This window comes from Cnephaeus nilssonii, assembly GCF_951640355.1.
Source record: "Cnephaeus nilssonii genome assembly, chromosome: 19".
Classification (NCBI taxonomy): Eukaryota; Metazoa; Chordata; class Mammalia; order Chiroptera; family Vespertilionidae; genus Cnephaeus; species Cnephaeus nilssonii.
In genome coordinates, this window is record NC_137090.1 from 9,032,762 (window position 1) to 9,052,727 (window position 19,966).

The 19,966-nt window shown below is 37.9% G+C and overlaps 1 protein-coding gene across 3 annotated transcripts in view; it reads left to right on the forward strand.

Moving 5' to 3' along the window:
* FBXL20 (F-box and leucine rich repeat protein 20) overlaps positions 1-19,966 on the forward strand; it is a 66,212-nt gene that overhangs the window by 36,251 nt on the left and 9,995 nt on the right. For all 3 annotated transcript variants that reach the window (XM_079797439.1, XM_079797438.1, XM_079797440.1), the window contains exons 6-13: positions 498-566; positions 6,421-6,516; positions 8,433-8,559; positions 9,929-10,003; positions 13,118-13,248; positions 17,227-17,287; positions 17,625-17,669; positions 18,915-18,971. In XM_079797439.1, the coding sequence (XP_079653565.1) occupies positions 498-566; positions 6,421-6,516; positions 8,433-8,559; positions 9,929-10,003; positions 13,118-13,248; positions 17,227-17,287; positions 17,625-17,669; positions 18,915-18,971 (661 nt within the window). The remainder of the gene's footprint in view (positions 1-497; positions 567-6,420; positions 6,517-8,432; positions 8,560-9,928; positions 10,004-13,117; positions 13,249-17,226; positions 17,288-17,624; positions 17,670-18,914; positions 18,972-19,966) is intronic.

A 19,966-nucleotide genomic window follows, 5' to 3' on the forward strand; every position in this document is an offset into this window, starting at 1 on the left:
AGATCAATGTTAAAAGTTTGTGGTTGAGCCCTAGCTGGTTTGGCTCAGTGGATAGAATATCAGCCCTTGGACTGAAGGGTCATGGGTTCGATTCCGGTCAAGGGCACATACCTTGGTTGCAGGCTTGGCCTAGGATGGCCCTAGTTGGGGTGCTTACAGGAGGCAACCAGTCAATGTGTCTCTCTCATATCAATGTTTGTCTCTCTCTGTCTCTCCCCCTCCCTTCCACTCTTTCTAAGAAATCAATAGAAAAATATCCTCAGGTGAGGTTTAACTCCCCAAACTCCTCCCCAAAAGTGTTTATGGTTGAAAATTAATTTATATGTGATTGTGGACTACTTTTGTACCAAATATTCAATATTACCAATAATATGTATACACACACACACACACACACACACACACACACACACATATATATATATATCTTTTATTACTTTTTAAATACCAGAATTGTGCCTGTTTCATTTCAAACCTTTTGTTTTTTTTCTGTGAAGGACCTTTGCACAAAACTGTAGGAACATTGAAGTACTAAATTTAAATGGGTGTACAAAGACTACAGACGCGTAAGTATTTTATGTTTTAGAAGGGTAAATCATAGCCCTTTGTGTCTTGCCTATAGAGGCTTTAAATGCATGCTACTAAATATATTTAGCATATTTCATTTTGGTATTATGGAAGAAAGATATTTTAAAAGGAGAAAGTAACATTAAAGTAGCAATGAAATAAGGCATTTATTTTGGAATCTGGCGCAAATCCTATCTTGCTCTTTTAAGTGAAACTTAAAAATTGTCGTCAATTGAATATGCAGTAGGGATAATAATTATATAAGTTACTAGGACAACTTATATTTCAAGAAGATACTAGTGGCTGTCATTCAAAATACGTGGTAAACATAATTTTACAAAAACGTGTGAAATCTTACACATGGGACTGAACATTGTGATAATCAGTATTGAGAGTACTGATTAAATGACTTTGAATGTACTGTGTTTGTATTGGTCGTAATATAAAAGAAATAAATTCTGATCCTTCATCCTTGAGAGTTTATCATCACAGATGCAATAGACATCAAAGGTAAACATGATAAACATTTTTAAAAGCTCAAGAATATCTATTGGTAATAACATGTATCAAATAACATTTACATATTAGGTAGGGAAATTATTGCCTATTGTGAGGTGAAGCCATTGGAGAATTATGCTTTCACAGTGAATGGCCAAAATTATTCACAGAATCTTCCTGTTCAAAAAGTCCTCATTGCCGAAACCGGTTTGGCTCAGTGGATAGAGCGTCGGCCTGTGGACCGAAAGGTCCCACGTTCGATTCCAGTCAAGGGCATGTACCTTGGTTGTGGGCACATCCCCAGTAGGGGGTGTGCAAGAGGCAGCTGATTGATGTTTCTCTCTCATCGATGTTTCTAACTCTCTATCCCTCTCTCTTCCTCTCTGCAAAAAAATCAATAAAATATATTTTTTTAAAAAAGTCCTCATAAAAGAGATACTTTTAGGATTGCTTGAATGAAGGAAAGTGCATGATACTCCAAGCATAGGGGCACATTATTTATTTTATTTCTTTCTTTGAGGTCACAACATTGTTCACTTTTCAAATAGGAAAGTGTTTGAAAGACAAGGACTATGGTTATTAACAAGTATTACTCCTATGAGTTGATTTGGAAATCTTGAGTAGGAGAGATAATTTACTAAACCCTCCTCCAACCATGACTTTATACCAGTAGCTTAATATTTACTTTAAATAAATTACCTGTTCATTTTTTCCTTTAATATTTAATGTAATAGAGATTAAGAATTTGACCACGTGGTATCTAAAAAGTGACATATAATTTACACTTGTCTAGGAATTTACATATCAAAGATACACTGGCAAAAATGTAATACGATTTATGTACAAAGCTATTCATTTTTACTGTTTGTAATAGCAAATTCTGCATTATTTTTTTAAATGTTTTTATTTATTTTTAGAGAGAGGAAGCGAGAGAGAGAAACATCGGTGAGAGAGAAACATTGATTGGCTGCCTATCGCACACTCCCTATTGGGGATCAAGTCTGTGACCTCCTGGTTCATAGGTCAACGCTCAATCACTGAGCCACACCAGCCGGGCAATACTGCATTATTCTTAATAGCAAATGACAGAAAACAATCCAAATGTCTATTAGTAGATGTCTGGTTAAAAAAAGGAATGAACCCTAGCCAGTTTGGTTCAATGGATAAAGCGTCAGCCAGAGACTAAAGTAGTCCTGGGTTTCATTCCGGTCAAGGACATGTGCCTTGGTTGCAGGTTCCCTCGCCCTGGTTGGGTGCATGCAGGAGGCAACCAATAGATGTGTCTCTCTCACATCAATGTTTCTCTTTGTCTCTACCTCTCTCTTCCACTTTCTCTAAAAATTAATGGAAAAATATCCTCCGGTGAGGATTATCAAACAACAACAGAAAATAAGGAATGAGGAGAGTCTTTGTATAGTACACTGGAGCGATTGCCAGGACATACTGTTAAAAAAGCAAGTTGCAGAAGAATTTGTATAATAAGATACCTTTTGTAGGGCCAGGGGATATAATACAAATATATATTCATATTTATTAGTATTTTCTAGAAGAAGCAATGGAAAGGTAATCAAAAACTAATAAAAATAGTTACCTATGGGTGAGAGAGAACACCAAGAGACAGGAATGAAAGAGAGACTTCTGAAGTATCATGTTTTATACCTTAATAGCCATGTAAATGTTCTACATAATTAAAACATGAATTAAGCTAAAAAGAAATCAAAGCAGTCCCTAACAATCAAAACAAAACACATGAACCCAGCCATACCAAATTGAAGCTATCACCACCAGAGAGAACTTACTTCTACTGACTTTTGACTTCTTAGAACACATTTTAAGCATATGCCAAAGTAGACAAAATTGAATCCATCAGCCATCTTCAAATTGGTAATTGAGAAATTATTACTTAATGGCTAGTCTTGTGTCACCTTACCCCTCCCCCCCCCCCCCCCCCCGCATTTATCTTCTTTTGGAAAACGTCTTAGACATTACATTACTTAATCAGTAAGTATGCATTTCTAACATTTAAAGGCTTAGTCTGTTTTTTCTATTCCTTCTGTGGTCTCCCTGGGGTAAACCCTCCCACACATACAGAATTTTCAGCATTCAGTCAGAAATTACAACACATGCAACCAAGCAGAAAAATGATACCAGAAGAAGAGCCAGAAAGAAAAACCAGCCAATAGAAACAGACCCAGAAATGACAGAGATTATAAAAATGACCAATAAAGAGTTTGAAAATAGCAATTACAAATATGCCAAAAATGTTTAAAGATAATATAGAGATTAAAAAGATGGGAAAAGATATACTATTACAAACACTAGTCACAGGGAAGTTGAAGTGGTTATTAATATCAGCTGATGATGTAAACTTTAGGAAAAAGAGTGGATAGAAAAGATATTAAGTGGTACCCTCCTCTTTCAGTAAATGATTAAATTTGTATATCAAAACCAGTAAAATTATAGAACACTTGAGCAACATTATCAGTGAACTTGTCCTAATTGGCATTTATAGAATGCTATACCAAAAAGCACCATGATAAGCTTTTCAAGTGCACTTGGAATATTCAATAATACACAGCAGGTAATGGGCCATAAAACAAATTTCAATAAATTTAGAAGAATTGAAATTCTATTGAATGTGTTCTATAGCGTCAACGGTATTTAAGTAGAAATCAACAACACATATCTAAGTAATGTAAAAATTAAATATCACCCTCTGAATAACCTATGGATCAAGGAATAAATTACAAAGGAAACTAGAAAATATGTTTTGCTGTGTGATAATGAAAACACAACATTGAAACTTGTAAAATGCACCAAAGGCAGTGAAGTGCTTAGGGAAAAGTGTATAGCTTTAAATACATATACAGATTTCCCCTGCTATCTGAAAGTGTCCCTAGGAAACCTTTCTTACGCCAAACTTATAAAAAATAATGAAGCTTTGGACACTTTAAGAGATGAACAAAGTAAACTGAGATAAAGCACAGATGCTCAGAGTTCAAAGCCAGGGTGGCTTGCCCTGGCCAGTGTGGCTTGGTTGATTGGAGTGTTCTCCCATACACTGAAAGGTGGCGGTTCGATTCCTGGTCAGGGCACATATCCAGGTCGTGGGTTAAATACCTGTCAGGGGGTACGTACGGGAGTCAACCAATCCATGCTTCTCTCTTTCTCTCTCCTTTACTCTCTCTGACATTTAAAAATGTCAGAACAGTTCTTGACTTTGGACCATATAACAGTAGGTAACTGATGAGATTTACTGTCCTCTAGAAAAAAAGAAAAGCCACATGATCATCCCAGTGTGATAGGCAGCCTCTAAAAAGGCCCCCAAGCAATGCCTACCTCCCTGGTATTCACACCCTTGTGAAGGTCCCCTGCATGCACTGGGCCTAATTAAGGTCTCATTTCTAATAATAGAATACAGCAAAAGGGATTGGGTGTCACTTTGGAGATTAGGTTACAAAAAGATTGTGACTTCTATCTTGCTCTACTTTTTCTCAGGGCTCTGACTTGGGGGGGAGCAGGGCAAGTTGCCCTGTTTTGAGTAGTTCTGTGGAGAGGCCCATGTGTCTAGAGAGTGAGGTCTCTGGCCAAGAGCCAGTGAGGACCCAAGAGCCAGTAAGGACCTAAAGCCTACCAAAAACCAGATGAGTGAACTTGGAATTGGATCTTCTGAGGTTTGCCAAAAACTACTTAAATGAGCTTGGAAGGGAATCTGTACTCAGTTAACCTTTGAGATGACTGCAACTGTGGCCGATCCCTTGATTACAGTCTTGTGAGAGACCCTGAGTTAGAGGCACCCTGCTAAGCTGCCTGTGCAGGTATTCCTGGCCCACAAAATCTGTGAGATAATAAGTGTTTGTTGTTTTAAGCTTCTCACTTTGGGGCAATCTGTAATACAACAATAGATAACTAGTGCATCATTAGATAAAAAAGCACATAACAAAATCCAGCACCCATTCATGATAAAAAATTTTCAACAAACTAGGAATAGAAGGCCATTCCCTCAATCTGTTCAAAGGTGTCCATGAAAAACTTACTGCTAGCCATCATCCTTTAATGGTGAACCACTGAATGCCTCACCCTAAGGTCAGAAGCAAGGATGCTAACTCTTGCCATTTCTATTTAACATTCTTTTGAAGATTCTGACCAGTGTAGTACATTTATTACAGAATTACAAAGTAAAAGCCCAGTAGAAGATTATATTCCATACCCACTAAAATAGCTATAATAAAAAAAGGTGGGGGAGCCAATACCAAGTATTTGGCAAAGATGTGGAGAAACTGGGGCCTTCATAGGTTGCTGGTGAGAATCTAAAATGGTACAGCTGCTTTAGAAAGCAGTTTAGCAATTTCTTTGAAAGTCAAACTTAAACTAGTATAGGATCTAGCAATTCCCCTAGGCATCTAGCCAGAAGAAATGAAGTATAGGTCCACACAAAAACCTAAGAAACATATCTGCCAAATAGAATGTATGGTTCTTATTTGGGTTCTAATTTGATCAAATCAACTTGACAAAGACATTTATGAGAGAATTGGGGAAAATTAAATATAGTGATGATATCAGATATTAAGGAATTACAGTCTTTATCTATTCAAAGTATGTCCTGAAGTATTTACAGGTGAAATATGTCTGGGATTTGCTTTAAAATATTAGAATGAAAAAAGGAGAGTAATGGGTGAAATAGAAATAGAATATTGATAAGTGTAGAAGCATAATGATGGTACATGTGCTTTCTCTGATACTCATTCTTGTGTATATTTGAAATTTTTCATAAATGAAAAAAATTAAACTGAGGCCTTGACCACTGTAAAAAGAGCCTCTAAGAAATTCATAAAGGAAAGTAGGAAGTAATGTTACGTAACTTGTTTCAGCCCAGCACTGGTCCATCCTCTGTATTTCTTGCAAAAATTCAATTATTACTGCCATGCAAGAAATTATCTTGAGCAGAGATTTAAGTGAAAGAGCAGAGACAGAGCTTTCAGTCTCCATGTCTCACCGCTTGCTAGCAGGTAGTAGCTTTCTTATGTTCCTGAATTGCAAAGTGCATGTAGATCTTTTATCAGCACATACGCAGTTTGCTTTTAGTAGCTATTAATATTTCCCAAAGTGAATAAAGCACCATCTTCCCCTCACACAAATTCTCATGCACATCACAGCCTTCTTTATCCTTTATAAAGGCCACTGGTTTTCTTCCTCGATGTGAAAGGTTCCAGGATTTATAGCTGCTTTTATTGGGGGTATGGAAATTTTACAGTTCTTAAGTCTGTACATGTATTTAATGAAAATCATGTATGATATACTAAGGATGTGTTATTATTTGTTTATTTATTATGTTCTCCTTTTTCCACTTTTCAGTACATGTACTAGCCTTAGCAAGTTCTGTTCCAAACTCAGGCACCTTGACTTGGCTTCCTGTACATCAATAACAAACATGTCTCTAAAAGCTCTGAGGTAAATTTCTTAAGATAAGATTGTCCAACAATCAGAACAAATACTTATTTAAAAAATAATAACTGATATAAAGTTGGAATTGAAGGAAACTATGTTTTATGGATACATGCAACGGTTCAGAATAGACCTTTTACCACTTGCCCAAATTACAGGACAGGTGAAATGACGAGGTAAGTAGGGCTTATTTACACATGAATGATTAGTTGTTGTTTTTATGGAGGCTTCCTCCCCTCTTCCCCAAAAATGACACATAGTGTCACTTAGTGATTAAAGGAGTGCTCTGGAGTTAGGTCATTAATTAGGTACCTTGAACAAATGTAGTCCTTGTGAGTTTTTCCTTGTCATCTCAGGTTTGTTACTAGGATTAAACCATATTATCACTATTTGATAACATTAAGCCAAACCATATAAAGTTGTCAATATTTCAACAGCTTTTGTCTTATAAAAATGTCAGTTTCATGTGTTTTAACTTAATATATATAAATTGCTTAGCATATAGTAAGCACTCAATAAGTTATCATTGTTTTAATGATACTGTATTTTTTTTAAAATACATTACAGAAAATATATCTTAAAAGGAAGGTGAGATGTCCATTCTCTTTGTAACTTTGTTTTTTATCAGCCTTTTATGGTCCTATATATTGGCTACATTTATGAATAATAAGAATTAAGCTACTAAAAGGTTTAGTTAAGTAGAGTATAAGTAATCTAAAAATGTGGCTCCTAGACTTTCCTTGTGTATATTAAGCACATACGTATCTAAGGCTGTTTGGTGTGTAGGATAATAGCATAATATAACATTTAGAGTTTACAAAATATTCACATAAATGATCTCATTTGTTTGAAAACCTTGTGCGGTAGATAACCTTGTGAGGTAGATATAGATAGTGTCTACTTTACAGACAGAAAATCTAAAACTTTTGTGAATACCAGGTAATGTGATTCAACCGTGGCATGTAATAAGATACTGTTGCTGCCCTTAAGTTTCTCAGAGTCTAGTGGGAGAAAAAAACAACACACTAAACATGTCATCATGTGACAATGTGGTGATAGAAGCAGTACAGTGCTGTGAGAGAAGTATGGTCAGCAGTTTGGGGAGAACATAGACGTGGCTGTGGCTAATCTTGGTTAAAAGAGGTTCAGGCAGGCTTCCTGAAGTGACTTGCTGGAAGTCACACTATTAATGTTGAAGAATGGGCTTGAACCAAGATCCCCTGGTTTTATTTTATAAATCAGTTAAATCAGTATTTTCCAAAGAATGTCATAGAGCTTTGGATTCTTCCATAGATCATATATGAAATCAAAGATAAAGCTAGTATTTGATAGAAGCCAGAGACCAAATGCAACATATTTTAAATTCAGCTTATAGAAATAGTACTCTAGATACTTCCCAGATAAGTAATATTTATAGATCCTCTGTAATTTTTAAAGTAAAAGTTTAAATCTCCTCATTAGTACTTTGATAAATAATAAAATTATTTGATAGAGAATCTGAGTTTGACTCTAAACTTTATTAACTACTTGCTCAACTTGAACAAGTCACTTAATTTTTGTTTCCTATCTAGGGAACTTAAAAATATGTGATAGTACAAAAAGAATATAATTTGAAAAGTACAAACCTTCATTAAAATCTGTTATATCTGGAAACAGTATTGTGCGTGGTGTTTGTTAGTTAAGCTGGATTTGAGCTAGCCCTCCTAGTGATATAGTTCCACACGAACACCACAGACATCGATAAACCCACTTTTGCGATTAGGAGATTGCCTGTGTTCTAACTCTCTGATAAGTAAATACTTATATTCTTGGAAGATCATGGGGCTCTATCCATTTCCCAACTAAATGGCCAATAAAATGAGACTTTGGTGCCTTTGGAATTGGATTTAGTCATATGTTTGTTTCATTTTGTTTTAACCAAGTGAGGGATGTCCACTGTTGGAGCAATTGAACATTTCCTGGTGTGACCAAGTAACCAAGGATGGCATCCAAGCACTAGTGAGAGGCTGTGGGGGTCTCAAAGCCTTATTCTTAAAAGGCTGCACACAGGTAATACTCTATGTAGTGCTTGTGAATGATAGAGAAACTTAATATGTAATTGTTTTGTGTTACTGACCAAAGACATATTTACCAAAAATTACTGTTTTCCTTAGAGTAAAAAATAAATAAAAAAGAGAAGAAGAAGGAACACCTGACCAAAGATAAATTTTTGTTTTGAGGGGAGGCAGACTGGAGAGACAGAAATCATACTGAACAAGCACCATATAGACAGGAAGGATTTGATGCAATTTAATCTGAAAAGAAAACTTGCGTATTGTTACTGCCTGAGACCTTGAACTGGATAGACAAGGAAGGCCATCTTGACAATTTTCACTAGTTTTTAAACCACCAGAAGCTTTTCTTAAATGTACCAAGTACACAGCAACCTACATTTTATAGTGTTGATGCTTATTTCCTGCCAGTCACATTACAAATTCAACCTATTTTGTCATTACTGGAAGGCATTGGCATGGGAATAATCAAGAGTGGGTTTCGAAGTGACTGACTCTCATTACCTTATTTTTTTTTATGATTACTCAAACCATGCCTTGAATTCCATTAAAAATGCCCTCATTTTTTCCCCCACCATGATGGGAGATGTTCCATTGTTTGAAACAGAGCTTTGGAAGTATGACTACCTTCAAACAACAGCTTGCACTTCTGGTTATTTATGGAATCCTGAAAAATAGTGATTGGAATGCATCATTACAATCAATTACTTGCCATCTGCTCTCAGCACTGTACTCATAGCACTCATCTTCCAGCAGCAGATAAACTGTGGATTCCTTTCTTAGCTCCTGCTCCCAAAAATACAGGGAGTGTAGAAATGTGAAAATTCTTTTAGGTTCCTGAATGCTCAGCAAAATGCTGTAAAGCATATTTATCAGAAGAAAAATCCTCAAACATTAGGCAATGTTTATTTTTTCTTGATTTCATGATAATAAGAATTCGATATGGTAGAACTGATAAAAAATAAAATGTACTGCCCTGACCGGTTTGGCTCAGTGGATAGAGCGTCGGCCTGCAGACTGAAGGGTCCCAGGTTCAGTTCTGGTCAAGGGCATATATCTTGGTTGCGGGCACATCCCCAGTGGGAGGTGTGCAGGAGGCAGCTGATTGATGTTTCTCTCTCATCGATGTTTCTAACTCTCTATTCCTCTCCCTTCCTCTCTGTAAAAAATCAGTAAAATATATTTAAAAAAATAAAACGTACTGATCATATGGATTACACCTTTATGTGACCATGGTTCATTGTTCCTTTGAACAGTGGAACTTGGTTGGCTATATTTAAAATATATTGATGAATGTGTACACTCTTAAACCTTTATCCTTTGAAACAATGTCAGTAATTATTTTTTCTCTCATTTAATCTTTCTAGCTAGAAGACGAAGCTCTCAAGTACATAGGTGCACACTGTCCTGAACTGGTGACTTTGAACTTGCAGACCTGCTTGGTAAGCAGTCCTTCCCACAGCTCTTCTGTATTACTAATTGACTTCCGTGTTATTACTGTAATAATTTCAGTCATCAAGGCCAGTAGTTTTTCCACTTTAACCCAGAGGACCCAGTAGTCAGGTGATTCTTTACTTGCTTAACGATAGTCCAGGGCCTTTTTTAAAAAATATTTTTATTTTAGAGGGAGAGGGAGAGGGAGAGAGAAACATAGAAATATCGATGCGAAACATCGATTGCTTGCCTCCTATTGGGGATCGAACTTTCAGCCTGGGCATGTGCCCTGACTGGGAAAGCGTTCCAGTAACCTCTTGGTTCATCGGTTGACGCTCCACCACTGAGCCACATTGGCTGGGCTCTCCCAGGGGCTTTGACATAGGTAAATGGGTAGTTTATTCAGAATTCTCAATTCTCAATAGGCTAACTATAACTTCCTCCCTTTCTTTTCTATTTAAGACTACTCTACTATATAGAATTAAGTCATTCACAAGCTTCAGTATTTAAAATATTTTTGTTAAGTTCATCACAGTCCCATTGATTAAGATCTATCAGTAAGTCAGAACTATTGGGAACCACTGATCTCAACAGATGGCAAGCAAAATGTGCCCTTTAAATTATACTCGAATAGTATTTGCAGTTCTCATTTGTTTCTTTAGACTGTCAACTTTTTTGTTTCTATCCCAAAACTCCTCAATTTTACTTGAAGAATTTGCTGAAACTGTTCAGGCTCCTGGAACATTGGCACCTTTAGCTTTTCTCTCTTGCCTTGGAAAGTACATATGTGTGTTGCTTTGGAATGAGAGCCTCTCTCAACAATGAAAAAAGTTGATGAGGGTTTTCCTTGTTTTTACTAAGCCTTTGATTATTATACCCTCTCCTTCTTGTTTAATCACCTAAAACTTAAGAGCATGGTGGCTGCTTAGTTTAAACATGATATTTTAGTTTAAAACTACCACATTTTGTACAATTTCAGCAACTTGCCCTTCAGCCCTTAGGGGTGGTGCTTCTGCTTAGGAGGCTTCCAGGGACTGAGTTAAAGAAATGACATTCTTTTCAATTCTGACCACCCCTTCCTCTTAATTCTGATTGCCATAGCTGCTCATTACCAGATTTGCCTAATTTTATTCATGAAACTGACCTGAGAGAAAGAGCTTAGATGACTATGGTAAACATGAAACCATCATCTTAAAATGATAGGAAAAAACTGTTCTTGAGCGTCTTCAGATTTAATTTGTATGCATATACACACACACATTCTGTATATATATATGTGTTGCATACACATTTGTACGTACACATAATACACATATACCATACCTACCATTTACCATTGTAGTTTCATTTCCTTTATCCTTCCAGCAGGCCGAAATCACAGTTGATAAGCATAAAGAACCAGTTCTATCATGTATTTATTTTACTGTTTCCCTTCACCCAGATACTCGGACATGAGTTATTCTTTCATCATTCCTTCCATGTGATGCTTAACATTCATGAGACTTCATGTTCCTGCCCAAATTGAAGTGACAAAAGTACATTCTTGATCCATTCTCTTTTTCTTGACTAATTTAAAAACATAAAAGTTGCCCTGGTTGGTTTGGCTCAATGGATAGAGCGTCAGTCTGAGGACTGAAGGGTCCCAGGTTTGATTCCAGGCAAGGGCACATGCCTGGGTTGCGGGCTCGGTCCCCAGTAGGAGGCGTACAGGAGGCAGCCAATCAATGATTCTCTCTCATCATTGATGTTTCTATCTCTCTCTCCTTTTCCCTTCCTCTCTAAAATCAATAAAATATATTTTAAAAAAACAAAAACAAACAAAAAACATAAAAGTTTAGTAAGTTTTACTTTCTAAAATTCAAAGTAATGGTAATATGACTTACTTTTCTCCTCTCTTCTTCCTCTGTAATTTCTTATAGACTTTAAAACATTAAAAATGATTTATAAACTAATGTCACCTCAATAAATTAAATTTTAAAAACAGCAACACAAAAAAAACATTAAAAAGGCTAGGCCAGCATGGTTCAGTGTTGAGCATGGACCTATGAACTAAGAGCCACTCTGGCTGGGCATGATTTTTTTTTTTTTAATAATTCTATTTTGTTAAGTATTACATATGTCCCCTTTTCTCCCCCATTGCCTCCCTCCAGCCCACCTCCGCCCCCTGCCCCAGGCCCTCATTGCCTCTTTGTATGTGTCCATGGGCCATGCATATACAAGGTCCTTGGTTGATTACCTCCCACCCACCCACCCTCCTCCACATTCCCCCCAAGATTCCAAACTCGGTTCCATGCTTCCATGACTTTTTTTAATGTAACATCTTTGTTCTTTTTCTTCTTCTTCTTCTTTTTAATATATTTTTGTTGATTTCAGAGAGAGGAAGGGAGAGGCAGAGATAGAGGATAGAAACATCAATGATGAGAGAGAGTTATCCATTGGCTGCCTCCTACACTCCCCTTACCGGGGACCGAGCCCACAACCCCGGCATGTACCTGACCGGGAATCAATCCGCAACCTCCTGGTTCAGAGGTCAACACTCAACCACTGAGCAACACAGCCGGGCATATCTTTGTTCTTTTTAATTTTAAAATAATTTGAAACCTACAAAATTATGTTTGAGCTAGACACAACTGTTTCCATAAATCAGAATATTCTTTATTAGAAAACAAAAATACAGAAATAAATGAATCTATGGTTGATGTGAGACTGCAGTTGTCATCCACGGGTTGTTTTTTAGTAACTTAGTATCAATTTTGAAGTTGTTAGTATGTTTACAATATTAAAATACTGCCATTTTTATTGGTTTTCTAGGTTTTAAAACCATTTAATTGAATGTACATCATGATACTCCCCATGCTGTTCCCAATTGATTAGATTAAAAGAATCCCTTTATAGCTTCTTGCCCCCAAAATGAGCACAGATTCTCTTGCAAACTAACTCAAAAGAAACTGGGAGGAGAAAACAAATTGTGTTCCTTTTCCTTTAAGTCTGCTACCTGATTAATATTAAATCTGCTTTTATTTAATAAAATAAATAATGTCACTTTTCACAGGTGACATTTTTTCCTTCTTTTCTGCAAAGCTACTAATATCTGTGGGGATTTTTTTGCTCTTGTTTTTTAGCAAATCACAGATGAAGGTCTCATTACTATATGCAGAGGGTGCCATAAGTTACAGTCCCTCTGTGCCTCCGGCTGCTCCAACATCACGGATGCCATCCTGAATGCTCTGGGTCAGAACTGCCCACGACTTAGGTAAACATTTATTTTCTTTTTTAAAATACATTGGGTTTTAGAAAAAAAACCTACAGATTTGTGTTCCACTTATTTACGCATTTATTGATTGATTCTTTATTTTTATTTTTTTATCTTCACTGAAGGATATGTTTATTGATTTTAGAGAGGAAGAGAGAGAGAAATGTCGATTGGTTGCCTCCTGTACACACAAAACCGGGGATGAAACCCCCAACCTAGGTGTCTACCCTGACCAGGAATCCATCCTGCAACCTTTTGGTATAGGGACAACCTTCCAACCAAGTGAGCCACCCAGCCAGGGCCATTGGTTCATTCTTGAATGTGCCCTGACTGGGGAATCTAACCCTTGGCATAGCGAGATGACACCTAACTAACTGAACTACCCAGCCAGGGCAACAGTTCTTGTTTAGCTTAAAAATATTGGGAAAAGAACAGAGGCCTCCTTCACTTGGAACCTTGAAATTTTTAAGGTAGACACTACAAGGCCACTATCCTTTAGATGCCCTTCTTCTTGCTTTATACTTATTGGACTTACATGTAATTGGCCTGAACCAGCGGATAATGGTCTCCATTTTTTATTTCTTGCTAGCCATACTAGAAAAAAAAAATCATTTTATTTTATTACTTGAGAAAAGAAATAAAGAGGCATTTTCTCTTACTAACGCTTTCATATGTAAGATGGTCCCCTGCTTACAATGGTTCAACTTATGATTCTTTGACTTTATGATGGTGGAAGGTGATATACATAGTAAATAAATTACATGAGATAGTCAACATTTTATTATAAAATAAGTTTGTGTTAGGCTATTTTGCCCAACTGGAGGCTAATGTAAGTGTTCTGAGCACATGTAATGTAGGCTTGGCTAAAATTATGATGTTTGGGAGGTTAGGGGTATTAAACATACTTTTGACTTAACGATATTTTCCACTCTTGAGGGGTTTGTCTGGACATAACCCCATCACAAGGCAAGGAGTATCTGTAATTCCTTTCTGAAGAAAGTTTTGGAAGGCCTATCCTGTGGTCATTTATATTGTAATAATGATGCTAGGTACATAGCAGAAAGTATTTAAAAAGAAAAAACAGCCCTATAGGAGAAGCTCCTTTATTAATGGTATTTTAGAGCAAGCCTTATTTCTCCATGGCTCCACCTCTCTGCCTAATATAGGATTGGCTAAATATTTATTAAGAATGCTGTGTTGGCATGCACATGGTATCAAACCCATGTTGATTCTGTAAGAGCACACAACACACTGTTTTAATCTCCATGTACCATCTTTGAAAAATTAAACTTATATTGTATTTATGTGTTAGACATATTTGCCATTGTTTTAAGTGACTCACAAATATTAATTTATTTAATCATCAAACACCATATAAGCCCTGTTATTATCTCCATATTATAGATGAAGAAAACTGAAGCCCAGAGAGGTCAAGTAACCTGTTCAAGGTCTCACAGCTAGAGTAAGTGCAGGAGCAAGGATTCAAACCCAGGCAGTCTGGCTCCAGAAACCACTTGTTTTACATAGAATAACCATTTATGAAACTTTCTTTGTAATCATCTGGCCATGGGCCTAACTGTAATTAGTGAAAGAAAATTTGGCTATAGTATCAAAATTCCTTAATACATGATAGACTTGTTTGTCAAAATTAGTAATATCAGAAGCCTAGAGTAGAATTCTATTCAGGAGCTAAGGAGGTAGCCAAACTCCTGTCTAAAAATATTACCCACTAGAGGCCCGGTGCATGAAATTCATGCACTAGGGGAAGGGGGGGTCCCCTCAGCCCAGCCTGTGCCCTCTCACAGTCCAGGACTCCTTGGGGGATGTCCGACTATCAGCTTAGCCCGTGATCCCTCTTGCAGTCCGGGACCCCTCGCTCCTTACTGCCCGCCTGCTCGCTGCTCCTTAGCATTGCTGTGGAGGTGGGAGAGGCTCCCGCCACTGCCACTGTGCTCGCCAGCCATGAGCCTGGCTTCTGGCTGAGCGGTGCTCCCCCTGTGGGAGCACACTGACCACCGGGGGACAGCTCCTGAATTGAGCGTCTGCCCCCCGGTGGTCAGTGCGCATCATAGCTACCGGTAGTTCCACCAATCGGTCAATTTGCATATTAGGGTTTTATTATATAGGATTCCCTTTTTTTAAATATATTTTTTATTGATTTTAGAGTGGAAGGGAGAGGGAGAGAGAGATAGAAATATCAGTGATGAGAGAGAATCATTGATCAGCTGCCTCCTGCACGCCCCCCACTGGGGATCGAGCCCACAACCCTGGCATGTGCCCTTGACCACAGTTGAACCTGGGTCCCTTCAGTCCACAGGCTGATGCTCTATCCACTGAGCCAAACCAGCTAGGGCACTCATTCCCTTTTTGTTGTTGTTAATCCTCACCTGAGAATATTTTTCTATTGATTTTTAGAGAGAGTGGAAGGGAGGGGAGAGACAGAGAGAGAAAAACATCGATGTGAGAGAGACACATGATTGGCTGCCTCCCGCATGAGCCTGGACCAGGGCCCGAATGGAACCTGCAACTGATGTACGATGCCCTTTGACTTAAATTGAACCTGGGGCCCTTTAGTCCACTGCTCTATCCACTGAGCCATACCGGCTGGGGCTTACCTGGTCCCTTTTTGTTTTAAAGAGAGGGGCGTTCAGCTTCCTCCTCTTTCGTGTTTTATCTTCTTGTTAGAACAGAAAGACTCTCAGATGTGATACTTCAGTCAGTTCATGTTTTTCCATTAGATACAGCATTCATTTCTTTTTTTTTAATTTATCTTTTTTATTGTTTTTTTTGTTGTTGTTGTTTTTTATATTTTTATTGATTTCAGAGAGGAAGGGAGAGGGAATCATTGATCAGCTGCCTCCTGTACACCTCCTATTGGAGATCTAGTCGCAACTGGGCATATGCCGACCTGGAAGCGAACTGTGACCTCTGCTCTTTAGGCCAACGCTCAACCACATAGCCACACTGGCCAAGCTAATTTATCTTTATTGTTGAAAGTATTATATATTGCCCCTTTTTTTCCTCCATTGATCCCCTTCACCCCCTCTAATTGATTGTCAGTTGATAATGATTTCTTATACATTAGTGTTGTTTTTTAACTTCTGTAAATAATTTGTAAGCAAAACATAAATATTCTATGGTACATAGTGCAGATGCCACCAAACTTTTCACAGAAAAGATACATTTGATTCCTCAGTCCTGTGGTTGGTATTTAGGTTGTTGTGTAGCAGTTCCTGAATAGGACAGTGGCTGCCAGCTCAGCTCCCCTCTCCATGGGCCTCCCTTGGGAGCCTGTGGGAGGAGGCAGGAAACGTAAGGTTATTTATTCATAAGTATGGAATTTCATATTTGGGATAGGCCTGTAATTAACCAGTCTTTTTATAACATTTTTAAAATCTATTTAAATCTGAGTGGACCTACATGTAAAATAGGGAAAGAGAATAGTTTCCTTTAGCAACAGATTAACAGAGTACCATCTCCATTTCCCTTGTTTTCTAGAAGCAGGCTGTCCTCTGGGTGCAAGCAGTATGCCATCAAAAGCCTTTTTATTTATTTATTTTGCTTGTTTGTTGCTTTTCTTCTTTTTTTAAATAATGCTTTATTGTTGAAAGTATTATATATGTCCCCTTCCCTCCCCCCCCCCCATTAATCCCCTTCAGCCTGTTCCCCCCTCCCCAGGCCTTCAGCACCCTATTGTCTGTGGAGAAGCCTTTTAAATGCATTTTGGCATTAACTACAAGCTTCTCTTATATTCTTCTGATTGCATAAGTCCGCAATGTTGTATTTACAGGACCACTTTATGATGACTCCATGAAAATGAATGGCAAGATCTTTATACAGACTTGCTTAGCTATTAATGTCACTCTATATTATGTAGTCCTTAGGGACTAGGAGGTTGTTTTCTTAAATTCTTGCTGTTTTAATAAACGTGGTTTTCAGGGACCAAGGACTTTACTTTCACTTTGGTTTTTTTAACAGAATATTAGAAGTGGCAAGGTGTTCTCAATTAACAGATGTAGGCTTTACCACTCTGGCCAGGGTGAGTATTTTCTCCAGGTTCTACATAAGTTTTGTTTGGGATTTTTATTTCAGAAGAATGAGCGAGGATGGAGATGTGGAATGGCAGCAGAATTGAGGGTGTGGGGTGTGGGGGAACTTCCCTGTGGCTGATGTTCCAGAGCGTTTTCATGCCACAGCTACTAGCTTGTATAATTATAGTATTTAAAATTATAACTGTCTTTGACCAATGTATGGAACAAGAGGAAGGACCTTTGCTTTCAGGAAGATTGATATTTAACACCACTTAGTTTTCTGGCCTTAAAGTTTCCCCATATTTTAAATGTTTGTATTGTAATGTTTGGTTTTGTGTTTTATAGAATTGCCATGAGCTTGAAAAGATGGACCTGGAAGAGTGTGTTCAAGTAAGATTGTGGGTTTTTACTCAGAAGTACAGTATAATAGAAACTTACGTAACATGCACGCGAGAACATTCGCTTCCCTCCCCTGGTGTAACGCAGTGCCTGGCAGCACGCTGACTCAATGCTGCTGACTCTCCAGGCACACCTAGCAGAGGATCGTGGTATCTATGTCCAGGGGAAAATGTATGTCATCAGTAAGGTTGCCATTGGAAAGAAAGAAAGCCCAAACATTCAAGCCATAAGATATTTCCTTAGACCTCTACAGGGTTTTGATATTAGTAAATAATTAAAGCTCCATCACACTGATATATAGCCCTGCCCTTTTTAGCTTAACTGGACGCTGGACCCCTTACATCATTAGCCCTAGAGACCTGAGTCTGTATGGAGCTCTGTCCTTCAGGCAGGCAACCAGATACTTCCTTAATAGCAATATCTTTTCTTACCAATTTTAAGAGTTTTGAGATTAGTTGATTGAGGAAAAACTTTGATGGGAGACTCCTAAAAAGAAGATAGAATATCAATTTTTTCTAAATTACTTGTTATCCAACACTACTCAGCAGCTATTACTTCTTAAACTGAAATTGGTTTCTGTTCGCCTATCTCTTACACATGCTCAGTGTCCTTTCCAGTGTTAGTCCTTCTGAGTGATGTGCACACACCTGTCTGCTCCAGCTCCCACCGCCTTGGCATTCTGTATAGAATAGTGTAATACCTCAGATTGGGAAGAATTTGAAAAGAAGCACTGATTTACTTTTTGTCCTAAGATAACTATAGAAGACTGTTCTTCCTTTAGGAGTTCTTCCTTCCTGAATGTCAGTAGGTAACCCATATTCCAGCAGCCCCTTTGTGCCACCTTTGGGAAGGTAGCTGGCACCCAAAAAGATAACGTTAATCTTTTTTTCATGGAGCATTATCTCCCTTTTTGTTTTCTGTGATGGTTTTAAGTAGGTAGAACAAAGTATAGTGGGTAGAAGTTATGAGGAGACAGATTTTCATTCATTTAAAAAATAAAACAGTTTTCAACCAGTCTGTTCAAAGATGAAGACTGGAGAATACTAGATATGTTCAAGCCTAGTTTCTCAAAGAACGATTCAGGTATCCATTGGGATATCAACCTCAAGATTTTGTTATTTGAGAATTGATATCAGGATATCAGTCTAGATTACAAGTATAGTCAAGAGTGAGGTACGGGCCATGAGTTTTTTTTCTTGGAATTATATCTAAAATAAGCTTATGTGTTTCTTTCAGATAACAGATAGCACCTTAATCCAACTTTCTATACACTGTCCTCGACTTCAAGTATTGGTGAGTTTGACTCTGAAAGTTTTATGTGTTTACCAGATTTAAATACGTTTTTATTGATTTTTAGAGAGAGAGAAACGTAGACGTGAGAGAGAAATGTTGATCGGTTGCTTCCTGCACACACACCGTCTGGGGACTGAACCTGCAAATGGCCTGTGCCCTGACGAGGAATCGAACTGGCAACTTTTCAGTGCACGGGATGACGCTCAACCAACTGAGCCACACCAGCCAGAGCTATTTATTATACTTAGATTTAATCAAAGCCCAGCTCTTATTTTCCTCTTGGTATCTGTCTACCATTTTGGGAAAGCATATTTCTCTAAATTGTCAACTTACAGAGGACCAAGAGAGGAATTAAGAAATGTTAAATGTTTTCTTTATCAGTACTTGACGTGGAAAGTATGAGTTCTCCCTCCCACATGAACTCCAACCTGAATGGTGTTAAAATTTCCAGAAGTCCTGGGAGTTGATGGCCAAAAATACAGTTTGCTTCACCTTTGGACCAAAACAGAAGCAATCAAGGCTTTTACCAGGGAGAATTCTCTGCTACTATTCCTTGTAACACTATGGGAAACAGCATTCTGGTTGACCATTCTTTTTTTTTAATATATTTTTTTATTACTGATTTCAGAGAGGAGCGGAAAGGGAAAGAAAGATTGAAATATCAGTGATGAGAGAGAATCATTGATCAGCTGTCTCCTGCACACCCCACACTGGGGATTTGAGCCCACAACCCATGCATGTGCCCCAACTGGGAATCGAACTGTGACCTGGTTCATAAGTCAACGCTTAACCACTGAGTCACGCCAGCCGGGCATGGTTAATCATTCTGTATCTAGGTTCATTTTTGGTGTATTTGGTGGCACCTTGCTCTCCAAATTGGGTCAAGGGTTCCGAGTTTCACGTGTAGGAACCAGGAACTTAAGGAAAATTGATACAGTGAAGAGATTTATATGAAGAGATAACTATATCTGACAGCTATCAGAATCAATTTCATT